Genomic DNA, 16,654 nt, shown 5'->3' with positions numbered 1-16,654 from the left:
ATTATCCAATTTGAGTGTTCCTTTAAAAAACATTACTAAAAATTTTGTAGTACATAGCTCATTAAGGATATTAAAACAAATTAAGAAATTTCTTGGTATCACACAGCCCTCTCTTTACTCTCCCATATGTGAGAATCATAATTTTATACCTTCTTTGACTGACAGAGTCTTCCAAATTTGGAATAATAAAGGTCTTGCTACATTTAATGAGCTGTACACAGATGGTCAATTTTCCTCTTTCGATCACCTTCTTAGTAGATTTCATCTTTCTCATTCTCATTTTTTTCGTTACTTGCAGATTCGACATTATGTCCGGCAGGCTTTCTCTGATTTTACGATTCAGCAGGAAGAGCACTGTTTCTATAATCTAGTGCGAAGAACACCAGATTCGAGGCATATGGTTTCACTATTTGTTTCCCTGTTCTCTGCGCAGTTGAATTCATCTTCTGATTATCTTAGGGTAGCCTGGGAAAAGGAGGCTGGTGTCAACCTATCTGTCAATCTCTGGTCTGAAATCTTGAAAAGAATACATAGCTGTTCCATCAATGCAAGACTTCAACTAATTCAGTTTAAAACTGTACACAGACTGCACTATTCCAAAACCAAACTTCATAAGATCTACCCAACTGTGTCTCCTTTGTGTGATCGATGTCAGGGTGCAGAGGGAACCTTAGCTCATTCCTTTTGGTTTTGCCTGAAACTCCAGAATTACTGGCAAGATATTTTCTCTTGGTACTCAGTGGCATATGATCAGACTATTCCTCCTGAATTCGAATTGGCCATCTTTGGCTATTCTGATACAGTGCCCTCTTTACCTCATTATTTACAGCTAGCATTAATGTTGGGTATGGTTGTAGCTAGGAGAATTATATTAAGAGATTGGAAAGCCACTACTTCTCCATGTTTTCAGAAATGGTTGGCTGAGATGGTGTCTGTCTTAAACCTTGAAAAAATACGGCTTAACGAAGCAAAGTCTCTTACTTTTTCCATGGTCTGGGGTCCCTTCCTCCAACATCTACATGATAGCAGAACTCAAAGATAGTCATATGTCTGTTATACTGTCTTTTGTGCTGATTTCTATCCCTCCAATTGTATGAGTTATATTTACTCTTTGTACTTTATCTAGGCATTTATGTTATCTGTGTCTGGTCTTTTTTTTTTTTTTTTTTTTTTTTTTTTTTTCTTTGGGGGGGGGGGGGGGTGAGGGTCTCTGTTGTTTGTTTGCTGTTATAAAACTAATAAAAATAATATTGAGAAGATAACTTTAACACTTCTTGAATAAAAAACATATAAACTTAAGAAAAATGCTTGTTTTTGGCACTCAGAGTGTGGTGTATTGTATTCATTTGTTTTGATAGAGGGAAACAAGATACATTTCTAGTTTCTTGTTTAACACTTCTAGTTTCTTGTTATTCTTCTTTCAACAAAATAAAAATCAGATGTCAAAAAAAAAAAAAAAAAAAAAAGTTACGTACATTTGTTTCTTGACCACTGAAAATATGTCATTTGGACATGGAGTCCCAATATGGAACTAAACTATATAAGGCCTTGAAAATGAAGATTCTAAAAGAAAAGATTATTTAGAATGAGAATCTAGAATGATATTAAGATATCTTTAATACTTTGAGTTACATGCATAACAAATTCAGCTGTATGCAAAGTGACCCGCATTTGGTTTTTGACCACTGAAAATGTGTACAATTTACCAATTTACTCATGGAGCCACATTAACATGTCCATATCTCTAGGATTGAACCATTGAGGGCCTTTAAAATGAAGATACCGAAAGGAAAGTTTGTTAAGAACCAGAATCTAAAAGGATATAAAGATATCTTTAATTCTTCTTGAGTTACAGGCATGCACATGAGGCAAAAAAAAAAAAAAAAAAAAAGATGAAGAAGAAGTACTTTTTGACAATTTTGAACTGTCACTGTTGGCATATACTGAAACAAAGATTGCTAAAGTCAACAGATTTTACTAATAGACCTACCAATTTCTGTGTAAAAATAAAATAATGGTGCTGCCATCTTTCTAAAGTCATTTTTACACCCCTCTAATTTGGTTCCAAATCTCAGGTGAAAATTGTCATTTTGACCCCCCCTCTACAAAATAGTGGATTATTCCTGTGACATATACATCTGTGACATTTAATATTTTGGCTTTTCATTTTTTATGTTTGTCTTTGTACAGAAAAAATTATTAACAAAATCAGCAATTTGAGCCGGGGACCTCTGGTTGAGTTGGCACGGAATAGTCTTTTCTTTCCCTATTGTGATGTATATCCAAGTGAAAAAAAAAAAAAAAAAAATCATTTCACATGTTTATTTTAGGTTTCAGACATTTAAATACACAAAAGCACTAGTAAAACAATACATTTAGAGTTTGTAAAATACACACTGATGTCTATGGAACAAGCAATAACAATCCATTCAAATGGAATTTGCCAAAGTGTTTTATTCATATCAGACACAGCACGCCTAAGTAACTATGAAGTTTACTCTATTCTTCTCCCAGTTCACCGGCCACTTACTTACACGTATTTCTGGAGAAACTGATGAATTTAAGTGCTGTAAATCTGACTGACAGGACTCTTTGAACTGCGGTGCAAACTAAGATGGTGGCGCCCATCTCACATTATAGATCAAGATAAAGATCATTTATAAAGGTTTTTTAAACGACACTCGCATGTATTTGAGGATCGGAATATCAGATAGTTGATGACATAGTAAGCAAGTTTGTGAATATTTTGAATAAAACGAAAAAATGAAATAAAATCACTGACAAGCTACGCAATATCGCGTTCATTATCGAAGGCGATTCATTTGCGATAATGAACGCGATATTGCGTAGCTTGTCAGTGATCTACGGTTCTGTCTATTAAATGCCGCTCGATTTGAAAGCAGGTGATGGCGATTTAGCGGTAATCAGGGAACCGGCTTTACTGACGAAATGCGCGTGACAATCGCATGCGATATATCGCCCAGCCCTAAACACCATGTTACACATTTGCATAATGCTCTGGTAGGGGTTGTATGACTTCAGATTTTTTAAAGTTGACATTTATGTGATTAAAGTCGATGTCAACTAGTCGATGATGACATCATTAATGAAAAAATATGGGGCTGTTCACACAGAACTCATTTGTCCATTCCAATGCACTTCTTTTTCATTGTTTTTCTATGTAAATATGCGCCAGACGGACATGTATATGACCGTTGCGTTCATCTTTTTCAGCGTCTTGCGCATGACATGGAGTTCTAAAAATGTGGCGCTCAAATTCACATCAGTTCAACTTTTAAAAATCTCGAGACATTGCGTTGTTTCCCTTTTTTGAAAGCAAAAATGTGTTCTGTGTGAAATCAGATACAGATAATCAGATAATAAGACACAGATACAGATAAAGTAGCACAGTATAGATTACATTTATAAGAATACATTAGTGAGAGCGATTGCATGTGAATTAATTCTACCTGGTTGGCAGCGTCTCTACACTAATAGTGAAGCTGTGTGTTTTAGTTACTAAGAAATATATGCTAGAATCTTTCAGTTTCTAAGCTATTTTATTGATAAATCACAGAACTGTGTTGACAATAAGGATTCTGTGTTTGCATGATCTATCTGCATGTGATATGCGCGCTACTGTCTGTGTGTGTGTTATGTAGCAGAATAGTTTAGAACGCCGGCTAATTTACCTGTACAATAAGCTGTTTAAAATGTGCATTTATCTGATGAATATTAAGCATCAAGATGGTATAATCAAACATATCTTGTGGCGCACTCTTGGAATATGTATTTATTTGTCATTAACTGTTGGACACAGAGCACAAAGGTGGACTTCAAAGAAGTCAGCAGTAGTAATATAGTAATATACAGTAAGAAAAAATCATCCTCTCTCTCTCTCTTTCTCTCTCAGGAGCATGTGATCCGGGAGGAAGCTCGTAGTCTGAGCCCTCGACAATGTGCCGCCATGGATTTAGTGCTTCCCACCATCAAGGTATCAGCTTCTCTCTCTTCTTCTGCTCTGATTCTCCCATTTCAGGGGCCAGTTGAATAAACTTAGCTTTGACTAATGTTACTAGTGTTTCATTTTTAAATTAGTCACATAAAAACATAGCTGTGGTCTAATGAAGAATGAAAAGACTGATTATCCCTTGGTCCCAACTGCTGGTTGGTCAGAATAGTTTATGCAAATGACCCTAGTTTTTATAGTTATGTTATATACACAGACTGTTCACATACCAGCTGCTAAATATTCCACACATAAAAATACTAGAACTGCCCAAAACAGCAGTATAATCAGTCTGAATGCATTTTGTTCTGTGATAGTGTCCTTGATGCTTTCAGTTCCTCTCCAGGCCTCTGGAAGTCAGTGCTACTCTTATGGAAACTCAAGTGTTTATGCACATATTCAAGAAACTTAGGGGCTGTTTACACGACACTGTTTTCAACTAAAAACGTTATGCTAAAACAATTATGCGTTTTGGCCGTTCGTTTACTCGACAACGGTGTTTTGGTGGCCTGAAAACGCAAACTTTTGAAAATGGGTTTCAAATTTGCAAGTTTTTGAAAATGGTGTAAACAACAAAAACGTGAAAACAATGACATTATGCACATGTGCATTACATGTTCAGTCTATAGTGTTTTATCGCCATCTAATGGCCTGCCAGCAGAATACAGCGTTTTTAGTCATTTTCACGGATTCGTATGAATGGGGACCGTTTTGACAATGGTGTCGTCTGTACGCGGAAAAAATTCTCCGTTTTAAGCATACCGTTGTCGTGTAAAAGTACCTGAAATGCATTTTTCCTGAAATGCAGCAGGTTGAAGGGATGATGTGAAGTCCAATTTTCCACCTCTAAAAAAGGATTTTTCTTCAGCTGAAGCATGTGCAACACAGCTAGATTAGATCTGGTCTTGATGTGGGGGGTGTAAAAGAGCATTAACCCTATTTATCCTGCATCACATATACAAACACACACATGGTTAGAATGGTGTGTGTCTTTAGTTGTGGTGTAAATGTGCATGTGAGCTGCAGATACATGCATCATCAGAGATATTATTGATTCAGTTGTCTCCATGGAAACACGCACCCCTCCCTGATTGGATCAGTCATGGAGTGAGAATTATGCTCATTGGTATTCTGAGGACAGAAGCTAATTAGGGAAGTTCACAAAAGCCTTGAGTAAAATTTTGGCAGTGAAAACGGCTGCACACAGTGATGAGCTCAGGATTCTGTGCTTGAGGTAGCAAAGAAACAACAGTGAAGATATCTGAAGAGATTAATGAGAATAATAATTAATGTGTGAGTGGAAAGAAAAGATACACAGACAGATAAAAAGAGGGAGAGGCGAACAATCACAGTCTGATGTCTTTGTCATCAACTGTCTTTTTAAATATGGATGAATCAACGCACTGCACCTTTTCTATTAACAATTTCCTTTGAAATATCTAAACATCCTTAAGATACAGTAATAATAAGATGCTTAGCATCCTCATTTCAGAAGACCACCACACGCCACTGCTCTCAAACTCACAATATAAAAAGCTCTATGAATAATGCAGCTAAAATAATGGGCCACCAGAAGATCAAAAAAGCATGCATTTGAAATCCACTGCATTTCAAGTATTTTCAGATTGATATGATCAGTACATGAAAGCACATCTGTGCACTTATTGGGAACATATAATCATGATCCTCACTATGTCCACAGAACAATCTGTTGCTCTGATGAGTTTCACCAAATCTTGTTTATTCTTTATTCTGTATTATTACCAAAGTAATGCTCCACCTGACCAATCAATACAGCCGACAAACTACATCAGCCATTCATCATCGGCTCAATTAGAGTCCAGCTCTCAGCCAGAGGCTGTCATCACAAGACAATGAGGGGCTGTTTACTGAATTTCATCACACAAACTGTGAAATGATTAAGAAAGAGCCAACACAGAGAGAGGATAAATAGGTAGACAGACAGACAGATAAAGAGACAGACAGAGACGAATAGAATAAATTTTTTTATTATGAAACAGTTGCTTCTTATGCATGCATGATGCTTTACAAATGAAATATATAATTTTTTTATTCATTTTTATTGAATTTTATTTAATTTATTTATTTTTATTAAAGGGGTGGTTCAGTGGTTTTTTCTAGGCTTGATTGTGTTTTGGGGGCACAGTTTAACATGTCTTAATGCTTCGTTTTTTTTAAAACGCTGTATTTTTCATATATTTTACGTTTATTCTACACCTCTGTTTCCACTCTCATATGAACGGCTCGTTTGACTTCCTGCTTCTGTTAAGCCACTCCCTCTGAAATACGCAGTGTGCTCAGATTGGTTGGCAGGTTGGTAGCTGGCCCAGTGTATCATGATTCGCTGAAGTGTCCGGAAACGCCACACCCCTTACCATTTGTAGTTACGCGCTAAGATGGAAATGTAAATAATGGCGTCTGTATTGCTGTATCAAATTGAGCTGAATCAGACGAGGGGTCAAGCAGAACCTCTGCAATCGCGGCTTTTAAAGGACGTTTATGAATGGTATTTCATTTAGTATTTGTGTCAAAGTGTTTATATATGCTGTCACTGCTGTTTGTTAGCTTTCAATATACAGTTTTATCCTGATTAAAGCTTTACTGTAGCCGAATACATGACTGAGTAGTCGCATTTTTGTAAAGGTATCGTTTAATTTATAGCATGAACAACTGTTTGTCTATGAACATAGACGTTTGTTGGTGTTTGTTGCACTAGAACTTAGCTAACTGGCTAGCAAAAACGAGTTGCTCTTTGTGTATGTCCTTGATGCATTAAAAATAGCAACAGAACTATAATATTACGTTTAAAAGACATGTACAAACAATAAAACGTACTTACAGTTTGAAGCCAATAAACAGCAGCTTCTGTTTTTAAAGTGGGAACTGCTTCCTCTTACAGTAATAGCTTTTGTGCAAATCCAGCATTGAACTCATGAAGATTCTGGAAGCTGTCTTCAGCACCGCATCCAGTGTAGAAAATATCACAGATTATAATGGGTTCTATTATCTTTTGACGTGTCTCGTCGCTCGCGTCCGGTGTAAACAACTCTTCCGCTTCCATTATACTGCGCCACATGGCCTCGCCCACTTTGTTGCGTGTTCCCGGGGGCAGTGTTTATGTTAATAGCAAGGGTTTATAATGTCACCAACCCAGGAAGAAGCTTGTTGTAGTCCAAACCGCCCGTTTTTGTAGGCAATAAACTGCCATAACTTTAAAAGACAATATATCCCTTTGCATTAAACGTTCAGCGCTGTAACTTTGCAGATACTATTTATGCTCAAGCAGCAACATTACACACTAACTAAAGTTAAAAAAGTGAAATCGCATTGAACCACCCCTTTAAGGTCATGTGAGGGAAAAACTAAATGCAAACATTGAAAATGACACCTGCCCTTTCCACAGACCCGGGGCAATTGATTCCTCAGTGGAAATCTCATCTGTCTTAATCACAGCAAACATGAAACCGTCACCGCTCCCTCTCTAATCGCCCCTTATGCTAATAGAATAATAAACTAGATCTGATCAAATGCCAGCCTTCACCTCACACTAATGTCTAGTTGTGGCCGATATCTCCTTGTGCCATTAACTCTGTGCCAGTGCCTGAAGCTCTGGATTCCTGTTTTAACTCTGATCTGATTGTGTTCAGCTGATGGAGGTGACTGTGACAGATGCTGTATCAGTCTTATGTCTCAATGTCACTTCGAGATTAACTCATTTAACAGTGTGGCGGAATGAATATTACTGAACTGCCTCCTGTAGCATCTGTGGTGATATTCCACTGAGAATAATTTACGATGTTCAAATTCATGTCTTCCATTCTAATGAATTAATGATCTTTTTGTGTGTGTGCATGTAGCAATACAGTATTTAAACAATGAGGCAATGCAAATCTATAACATTTGCAGGTGTTGTAATTTAAGGGAGCATTTTTAATAAAGGGTTTATCAGACATTCAAAAATATGCTCAAGTCAAACAGACAGTTAAACTTAAACAGTCGATGCTCAGAGAGGGGATGAGAGTTTGCTTTCATGAGGACAAGTTGACAGAATATGTGATGAACGTTTTATTTTATTATTATATTATTTTTTATTCAAGACAGACACTTAAACTGTCATTGCTCAGAGTTATCTTCAGTGTTGGGGGAAACACATTACAAGTAGTCAAGGCAAGTCACCTTTATTTTTATACCTCTTTATACAATAGACATGGTTTCAAAGCAGTTTTACAGTGATTAACATCAAAAATAAATAAATAAATAAATAAATTTCAGGCAGCATCACAACTCAGAAAACTGATTGGTATTGGCACCATTCAAAATATTTCATCCAGTTCCTTCTGCTTAAAGATTGGATTCATCATGCCGGTATGGAGACAAAGCTGAGCATGGTTCTCCATGGTCTTTGCTGAGGATCTGTGCCAATTGCTGTCATGTCAATGAGGTCTTCACATGGGATTGTCTAGTTGACGTGGTCTCTGCTGACATTCAGGGTTGTGTTGTGGTTGCGTCTAGGTGCAGATCCACCATCTGATCTGGATAAGGGCCGGAACTTGTTTACTACAGTAAACTCAGGATAAGGATGAGACAGACGGACTAAAATTAGCGTAGATGACATTCTTCTTCTGATGTAACAAGTACATTAGATGTTGTGGGAAGTGTTCTCAGTTCCGGTTGACCTACTTTATGCAGCCTAAGAATCTTTTAACGGATTTGAATTTATATAAATGTGATAGTGTGTTATGTGTATGCTAGGTTAAAATGTGTATTTAGTCTAGATTTAAACTGACAGAGTGTGTCTGCCTCCCAAAGACTGTTCCAAAGTTTAGGTGCTAAATAGGAAAAGGATCAATTTTCATATTCTAGGTATTATCAACTGGTCTGAATTTTGAGACTACAGTAGACATGAAGGACTATAATGTGTACTGAGGAGCTAAACCATTTAGGGCTTTATAAGTAATCAGCAAGATTTTAAAAAGTATGAGATGTTTAATAGGGAGCCAATGCAGTGTTGACAGAACCGGGCTAATATGGTCATACTTCCTGGTTCTGGTAAGAACTCTAGCTGCTGCATTTTTGACTAGCTTGAGTTTATTAAGTGTGCAGGGCAACCACTCAGTAGAACATTACAAAAATTACTAGCTTTGAGGTCATGAAGGCATGAATTAACTTTTGTCATTGAGAGCATATGTCATATGTTTTTAAGATGGAAAAATGCCATTTTACAAAAACTAGAAATGTGGCTTTCAAATAAAAGACTGCTAGCACATAAAACACCCAGGTTCCTAACTGATAACAAAGACTTAACAGAGCAGCCATCAAGTGTTAGAGAGTATTCCAGATTATTACTTGCAGAGGTTTTTGGTCCAATAATAAAAACCTGTTTTTTTTTTTTTTTTTTTTTTTTTTTTTTGTTCTTCAGAATTTAGTACTGAGTAGTACCTATCTATCAGAATTTAGTAGTACCTTGTACTGAGCCTTGCTATACTTTATGCTTAACTTGTGTTCGATAAGATAGCTCTTCATTTACTTCTACAACTTGATAATGGTCAGATGAACCATGCCAATGCAATTCTACTAATGCCAACATAATTTTTGAGTCTATTCAAAAGAATGTTGTGGTCGATAGTATCAAATGCAGGACTAAGGTCCAGTAACAGTAAAAAAGATATACATCCACAATCGGTTGAGAAGAGCAAATCAGTACTATGATGCAGTCTAAATCCTGACTGGAAATCTTTACAGATACTATTTATTTCTAAGAAGGAGCATAGTTGTGAGGATACTGTATTTTCTAGTATTGACATAAAAGGTTTGAGATTTGAGATTGGTCCTAATTATCTAGGATCAAGTTGTTGTTTTTTTTTGTTTTTTTTTTTAATGAGAGGTTTAGTAACAACAGGTACATATCCTAATGACAATGATGAATTAATAATATTAAAAAGAGGAACTATGATTTCTGGAAGTATCACGTTCAGTAGCTAAGCGCGTATAGGGTCTAACATACATGTTGTTAGGGAGAAACCTAAAATTGGTTATAATTAAAACAATATAAAACAATTATTTAAAAAAAAAATGTTTTTCAAACATTTAAAGAACAACAGTGAAAATGTATTAGATTATCAGGTTTTCACAAATCAATAACTAGGACCAATGTACTGAAATTATTTAAAATTCACCCCAATGTTCACTAATTAGTGATAAATTAACTATGACTTCCATCTTTAAAAGTTGAGTTTAATATTATCCAGTATATAAAGACATAAAATGTGCTGCTTATTAGAAGTAACCCTGCAGCAAACATCCCTGAATTACTTCCTACAGTGACCGCTGAAAACTTCTCTTTTATATGAATCATTAGCTCTGTCTCAATGAATGGTTATTCAGATTAAGGCTGTTGTGGATGAGTGATCTGTAGCTACAAGCAGCATGTTTGACTCTTTCAGTAACCAGTGTTTTTGTTTTTTCATTCAGCAATATTTCCATGCGGGTGGAAACGGTCTGAAGAAAACCTTCCTGGAAAAGAGCCCCGATCTCAAGTCCTTGAAATACACCCTCAGCCTTTACACTCAACCCACAGATGCCTTGATCAAGAAATATATATGCACCCAAACCTCTCAAGGTAAGACCATGTTTGTGCTCCTGGCAGACCTGATCATATATCTCCCTGTCAGGACTGGAGAGAGCGAGAGATAGAGAGAGAGGGAGGAGGAGGAGGAGGAGGGGGGGGAGGGGTCCATGCAGTGAGACAGTTCTGCTCACTGAATATGTTCAAAATGCAATTTTATAGTAGCATGCATTGTGTGTACTTTGTGCAATATGCATGTTTACTGTATGCATGAAATACCTGTTACATCTATCAAAAACCAGGCCATGATGTCTATGTAGAAAGTTACAAATTAGGTTCCATTTCTTCATGCTGCTTTAGAAGCAGTGTTATTTTAGCATTAGTTATGTATTATTATAGTATTTATTAATATTTCAATTAATATTTTAGCTATTAGTTTCATATTTTCATTTTAGTCATTTTGTAATGTGCTTTTGTCATTTTTTAAAAGCTTTGGGTTTTTAATATTTCTATTTAGCTTTAATTTATTTTTATTTCACTTTTGCTAATTTTAACACTTAAACTTATTTTAGTTGCAACATTTCCAATTTTTATGTTTGTTTTCATATGATATTTTATTTCAGTTTGATTAGATTTAGGGTCATTTAGGGCTGCTTATGTAGACAGTAAACAGCAAGGCAGCTCACTAGGTTTTGGAACAGAGCCTCTGTATCCCACAGTGTGATTTGCTTGATGTGACTTTCTATTTCCACTGTGAACAATGAATCGGAAGCGATACTTTTTTTTTTTTTTTTTTTTTTTTTTTACTTAAATCATTATTTTATTTGTCTGGCAACAGTAAGTTTGGCAAACTAATTATTTTCCAAGATAGTAAATGAATTTCACTTGTTTAGCTACACATACAATGAGGTCATGTGACAGCCACACTACTATTTGAAACATTTATTTGTGCATACTGTTTCAAACACTAATTTTTAGTAGCAGTGGTTCACAACCTTTTTTACTCCAAGGCCCCCCTCCTCTTTGAATCAATACTACAAGCCCCCCTTTTATTCACAAAAACCTTTGTATTTGTGTGTTATTACTTTTCAGCTGCATGTTATTATTTTTTAAACAAAAGAAATTCAAGATAGATTTAAACCTTCAGTGTTCTTTTTTGCAAACATATTTTGCAGACATTCTTTACAACTTAAAATGACTCTGCTCAGTTACACAGTAACTTAAAGGCACAATATGTAAGATTTTTATATTAAAATATCCAAAAACCACTTGCACAGTGTTATACATTTCGTTCAGTTAGTACTTATTATGTACTTACATTATCCTAAATGTTTCCAATAATTTGTAAATTCACAATTAAATAGTGCCCATCCCTCCCTTGTCACTTGTCGCCTGTCAATGACGTAATATCTGCGTTATCCCTGGTTTCCGCTTGTACTGCATAGTACAAAATCTGACACTGATGGCATCAGGACTTCTTTTTAGCCAAAGCCACCTTCGCAAGAAGAAGAACGTTTCTCAGATCCATCTCCTGCTTAGGAGGCTTCGGATGAGAGTGTCGTCCTGTGCCCCATGGTTTTTGAGGTGACACTCTCTTTTTTGTTGAGCCCATTGTGAGGAGCTATACAGCTGGGGCTGCTCACGCCCAGCAGCCCAGAGGGTTGGGGATGTCGGGGGAGATACCACTTGGACACTTCCTCCTGTTTTTTTACTTTCCTGAAACTCTCAACAACATTATTTACTGCATAGCCAAAGAGCAGCGAAATTGGAGAGTCAAGAAGAAAAGATTTGTCTTTCTCCTTAATATCTGAGCGGTTCAGCCAGAGATGCCTCTCAGTGGTCACTAAGGCTGCCATAGACCGCCCAATAGCTCTAGCGGTCTCCTTTGTGGCCCTGAGAGACAAATCTGTGCCCCGAACCGCTTCAGGCCCCACCCCCTCGCCATCATCCAAATTCCTCAGCAGGTCTGTATGCCTGCCAAATAGACATGGTATGTAGACACGCACCAGCCTGACCTGCCACCATATACGCTTTACCCACTAGTGTTGATGTAGGTTTTAGAGGCTTAGTAGGAATCGTTGGGGCCTTCAGGAACAATGCTGAGCTAGGTGAAAGATAGCTCGCAAGTGTCTGCTCAATCCTAGGCATCGACTCATAACCGTTCTCTTTCAACCCGCTTATATCTGAATATATTTGCACTTGGGGGCTGAAAACACATGATGAGAACATTTTATTTCATGATCTAGATATTTCACTGTGTAAATCTGTGAAAAAGGGAAGGCCCCATGGTGGAGGTGTAGTGCTTGGTGACAAAAAGCGCTCATCTAGTTTGCTTTTTGGACGAGCGCCTTGTTTCTCAGCTGGCCAATCAATATTTAACTTAGACACAGCACGAGTAATCACCTCCACCAGCTCCTCATACACTGGGGAGGAGGTGGCGATTCCTCCTCTATGCTCATAATATCTAACCCCTCAGAGTCAGATAAATGAAGCACCTGGCTCTTCCCCTGGGCAGAAGAAGCCGCAGAGCGGGGCCAGAACCGTGAGGAACACTAACCTGAACACCCTCCTCAAAGAGTGACAGGTGGGAGCAGAGTGTGTGAAGCAGCAGCCTCTCACAATGCTCACAGTCAGCCCCCTCGAAGGTCTGACAGGGCAAGTCATGTGTACCCCCACCTGTTAAGAAACAAGGGCAGGGAGGAACACACTGCTTGAATGTTTGTTTATTCACCATTCTTACAAATACTGTGACTGTGCTGTACTAGATCGGGACAGACAGCAATAAATAAAGGCATCTTTACACAGCCGATTTATGGCTGTTCTGAAGCGGGTCTATACCTGCTCAGAATTCAGTGTAAAGACGCAATGCCGTGTTAAAGAAGATCTAAAATACGCCGGGTCTGACCCACCTCAGCCCCTAGTATCAAAGGCGAGTCTGATACTGTTCTGGTTCAGTGTAAATGAACGCGAAATATAGCCGCTCTAAACTACGTCATTGTCATGACAACCAAATGTTGTGTAAAAGTGTAAATGCACATTTTTGTGATTTTATGCCGCTTCAGAGTTGGTTTCTGTGCCGCTTTTTCTGTGTAAAGATGCCTTAAGACAAACAGTATGACACAGAACACTTGCTGAAGCACAGAAGCTAACGCCGGCTATTATGGATGTGCTTTTATGCTTTCCTGGTTGTGATTTCATCCACCTGTGATGTTTACTCTCGCCATTGGACTAGTTGACACACGTGATACAGACGCAATCACGCAGAGGCATTCCCAAAGTGTCATTGACATACCCCGAGTTCCCTTAAAAGGGAACCACTGGCATACAGTATATATTGTGTTGTATGCAGTAAAGAGTACAAACACAGTTTCACTTCCTGTCTCACTTTCTTTCGGAGCTCCTGAGGCAAAGACTGTAGACAGAATGTGATTTCTTTAATACACAGTTTTGTGTGCATGTGTGTTGAGGTGAGGATGTATTTACTTTCCTATACACTGTTTATAATTCATCAAACTTTATGTTTGGAGTTATTCATCATTGTAGTTAGGTTGTTTTGTTTTGTTTTGTTTTGGAGCAGGTGATGGATATCCGGGGCTCTTTTATGTTCAGCAGGAGAATCTCTGTGGATTTTATACCTCAGACACATCACACTGGGTTGCACTTAATAATTTTTTTTTTGCACGTTTAAACTGGGTTAAAAACTGAATCTAACAGTATTATACAGCTAGACTAGCGTAACTATCAACCTTGTTGTTTATAGATATCTAGTAGTGAATGCCTAGGTATGTTGTTGTGTATTTCAATGCAGTGTAGATGTGATGATGTGCAAAACAACTGAGAAATGTAAAGTAGCTTATTTTTATCTTGATTTAAATAATATGCTCATCTCCAGAAATTCAAAGTCTAACTCTATCTTGGTTATATGCAGAAATATCAACACAATTTGTTGAGCTTCCATTGTTTTTTGTGACCTCTGACTCCTTCAATCTAGCTTTGGAAGTAATCAATTCACTTTCCATGATTTGAGGGAAAATCTCCCGCAGTTCCCCTTGTTTCCTCTCACTCCTTTCTGAACTATCTTTAAAATCCCTCCAGAGACAAGTTTGTTTTTTTGTCTGTGAAAAGACCTGTGAAAATGTGTCCTTTGGGGTCCGGCGGAGGTACGAGACCCTGTCACTAAAGTTCAAAGTCAATGTGAATGATTCTGGACAGGATTTTTTTTTTTTTTTTTTTTTTTCAGTTTGACCAGAGGAGAGAGTGTTTTTGATTTTAAATTGGTCATACAACAACATCATACATTTATTATTATTATTATTATTATTATTATTATTATTTAAGTTTTCTCCATGAGGTCCATTATAATAAGATTTTATAAAGCTGATTCACATTGTAAAAGATTCATAATTTAATGGAAATGTTCTGGAAATCTCAGAAGATAAATGAAAATTAGATTCTTCATGATGTGATTTTTTTTTTTTTTTTTTAATCAGGACAAAACGCTTAATGTCAAAATTAAAATGTTCAATAAAATTCTGGCAATGACATTTTTCATAGTTTATCATTTGTAGCCTTATTGTAAAAGTCTTTTAAATTTCCCTATCTAATTGTGACCTGTAAAATAAATCCAGAGGCCCTTCAGGCATCTGCCAAAGAGACTCTTTATGAAACAGTGTTTGTTACGAGGTCAGAGAGCAAATGAAAGCAGAGACGAGGTTAATCCAATCTTGATCGATTGTTGATGTCTGCCGTGGACGCTGTAGGTCATTCTGTAGCCGTTCATTTAGCTGACACATGTCATGTGTTCTTGAATTAGTTTGGGCAAACGTAGCCTTGACAGTTTCTTTGTTTGCTTGGGCAAATGCAAAGATACAGAACATACCAATTACTGCTAAGTTATTCTCCCATTCAGAAGCGATCTGTCTGAATCACTCCAGTAAGGATAGAGTTTAATTTTTTAAATGTTTCTCTTTGTGAGCTTTGCTTCGGGGTGGTAGAAAAGCAACTTTATGCACAACTGCTAGTCTGCATAGAGAGGTTCTTGGGACTCCAGCAGCTTCAAATGCCTTTTTGCTGCTCAACAGTGGCATTTTTATAGCTGCCTTTTTAATACAGTTAATTTGTTTGACTGAAACTTTCCTTAATAAGCCTTTATCTGACTGAGTTCTTCTCTGCACTAAATCACTCACAACTGTTTTTTAACAGTTCGATAATCTCTATTCAGTTTTTGCTAAATATTAGTTGTTTTCATGCCTTTCGCAAGACATTGCACCATTTCATGTTTTTTAATCTTCAGAAAGATCTCTTCCTCCCCATATTACATGAGAACTGTGACTTACTTAAAGGTGCCCTAGAACCTTTTTTAAAAGATGTAATATAAGTCTAAGGTGTCCCCTGAATGTGTCTGTGAAGTTTCAGCTCAAAATACTCCAGAGATTTTTTTTTTTAATTCATTTTTTTAACTGCCTATTTTGGGGCATAATTAGAAATGAGCCGATTCAGGGTGTGTGGCCCTTTAATTCTCGTGTTCCACGCCCCAAGAGCTTCGCGCTTGCCTTAAACAACATAAAAAAAAGTTCAAACAGCTAATATAACCCTCAAAATGGATCTTTACAAAGTGTTCGTCATGCAGCATGTCTAATCGCGTAAGTACAGTGTTTATTTGGATGTTTACATTGATTCTGAATGAGTTTGAGGCTATGCTCCGTGGCTAACGGCTAATGCTACACTGTTGGAGAGATTTATAAAGAATGAAGTTGTGTTTATGCATTATACAGACTGCAAGTGTTTAAAAATGAAAATAGCAACGGCTCTTGTCTCCGTGAATAAAGTAAGAAACGATGGTAACTTTAACCACATTTAACAGTACATTAGCAACATGCTAACGAAACATTTAGAAAGACAATTTACAAATATCACTAAAAATATCATGTTATCATGGATCATTTCAGTTATTATTGCTCCATCTGCCATTTTTTGCTATTGTCCTTGCTTGCTTACCTAGTCTGTTTATTCAGCTCTGCACATCCAGACGTTAATACTGGCTGCCCTTGTGTAATGCC

The 16,654-nt window shown here is 37.1% G+C and overlaps 1 protein-coding gene across 6 annotated transcripts in view; it reads left to right on the top strand.

The window, feature by feature from the left end:
* LOC125253970 (protein unc-13 homolog C) overlaps positions 1 to 16,654 on the top strand; it is a 244,034-nt gene that overhangs the window by 213,459 nt on the left and 13,921 nt on the right. For all 6 annotated transcript variants that reach the window (XM_048168259.1, XM_048168258.1, XM_048168257.1 and 3 more), the window contains 2 exons: positions 3,914 to 3,994; positions 10,502 to 10,649. In XM_048168259.1, the coding sequence (XP_048024216.1) occupies positions 3,914 to 3,994; positions 10,502 to 10,649 (229 nt within the window). The remainder of the gene's footprint in view (positions 1 to 3,913; positions 3,995 to 10,501; positions 10,650 to 16,654) is intronic.

The sequence above is a fragment of the Megalobrama amblycephala genome, linkage group LG19 (assembly GCF_018812025.1).
Source record: "Megalobrama amblycephala isolate DHTTF-2021 linkage group LG19, ASM1881202v1, whole genome shotgun sequence".
Taxonomy (NCBI): Eukaryota; Metazoa; Chordata; class Actinopteri; order Cypriniformes; family Xenocyprididae; genus Megalobrama; species Megalobrama amblycephala.
This window is presented reverse-complemented; position numbering and strand designations above follow the sequence as displayed.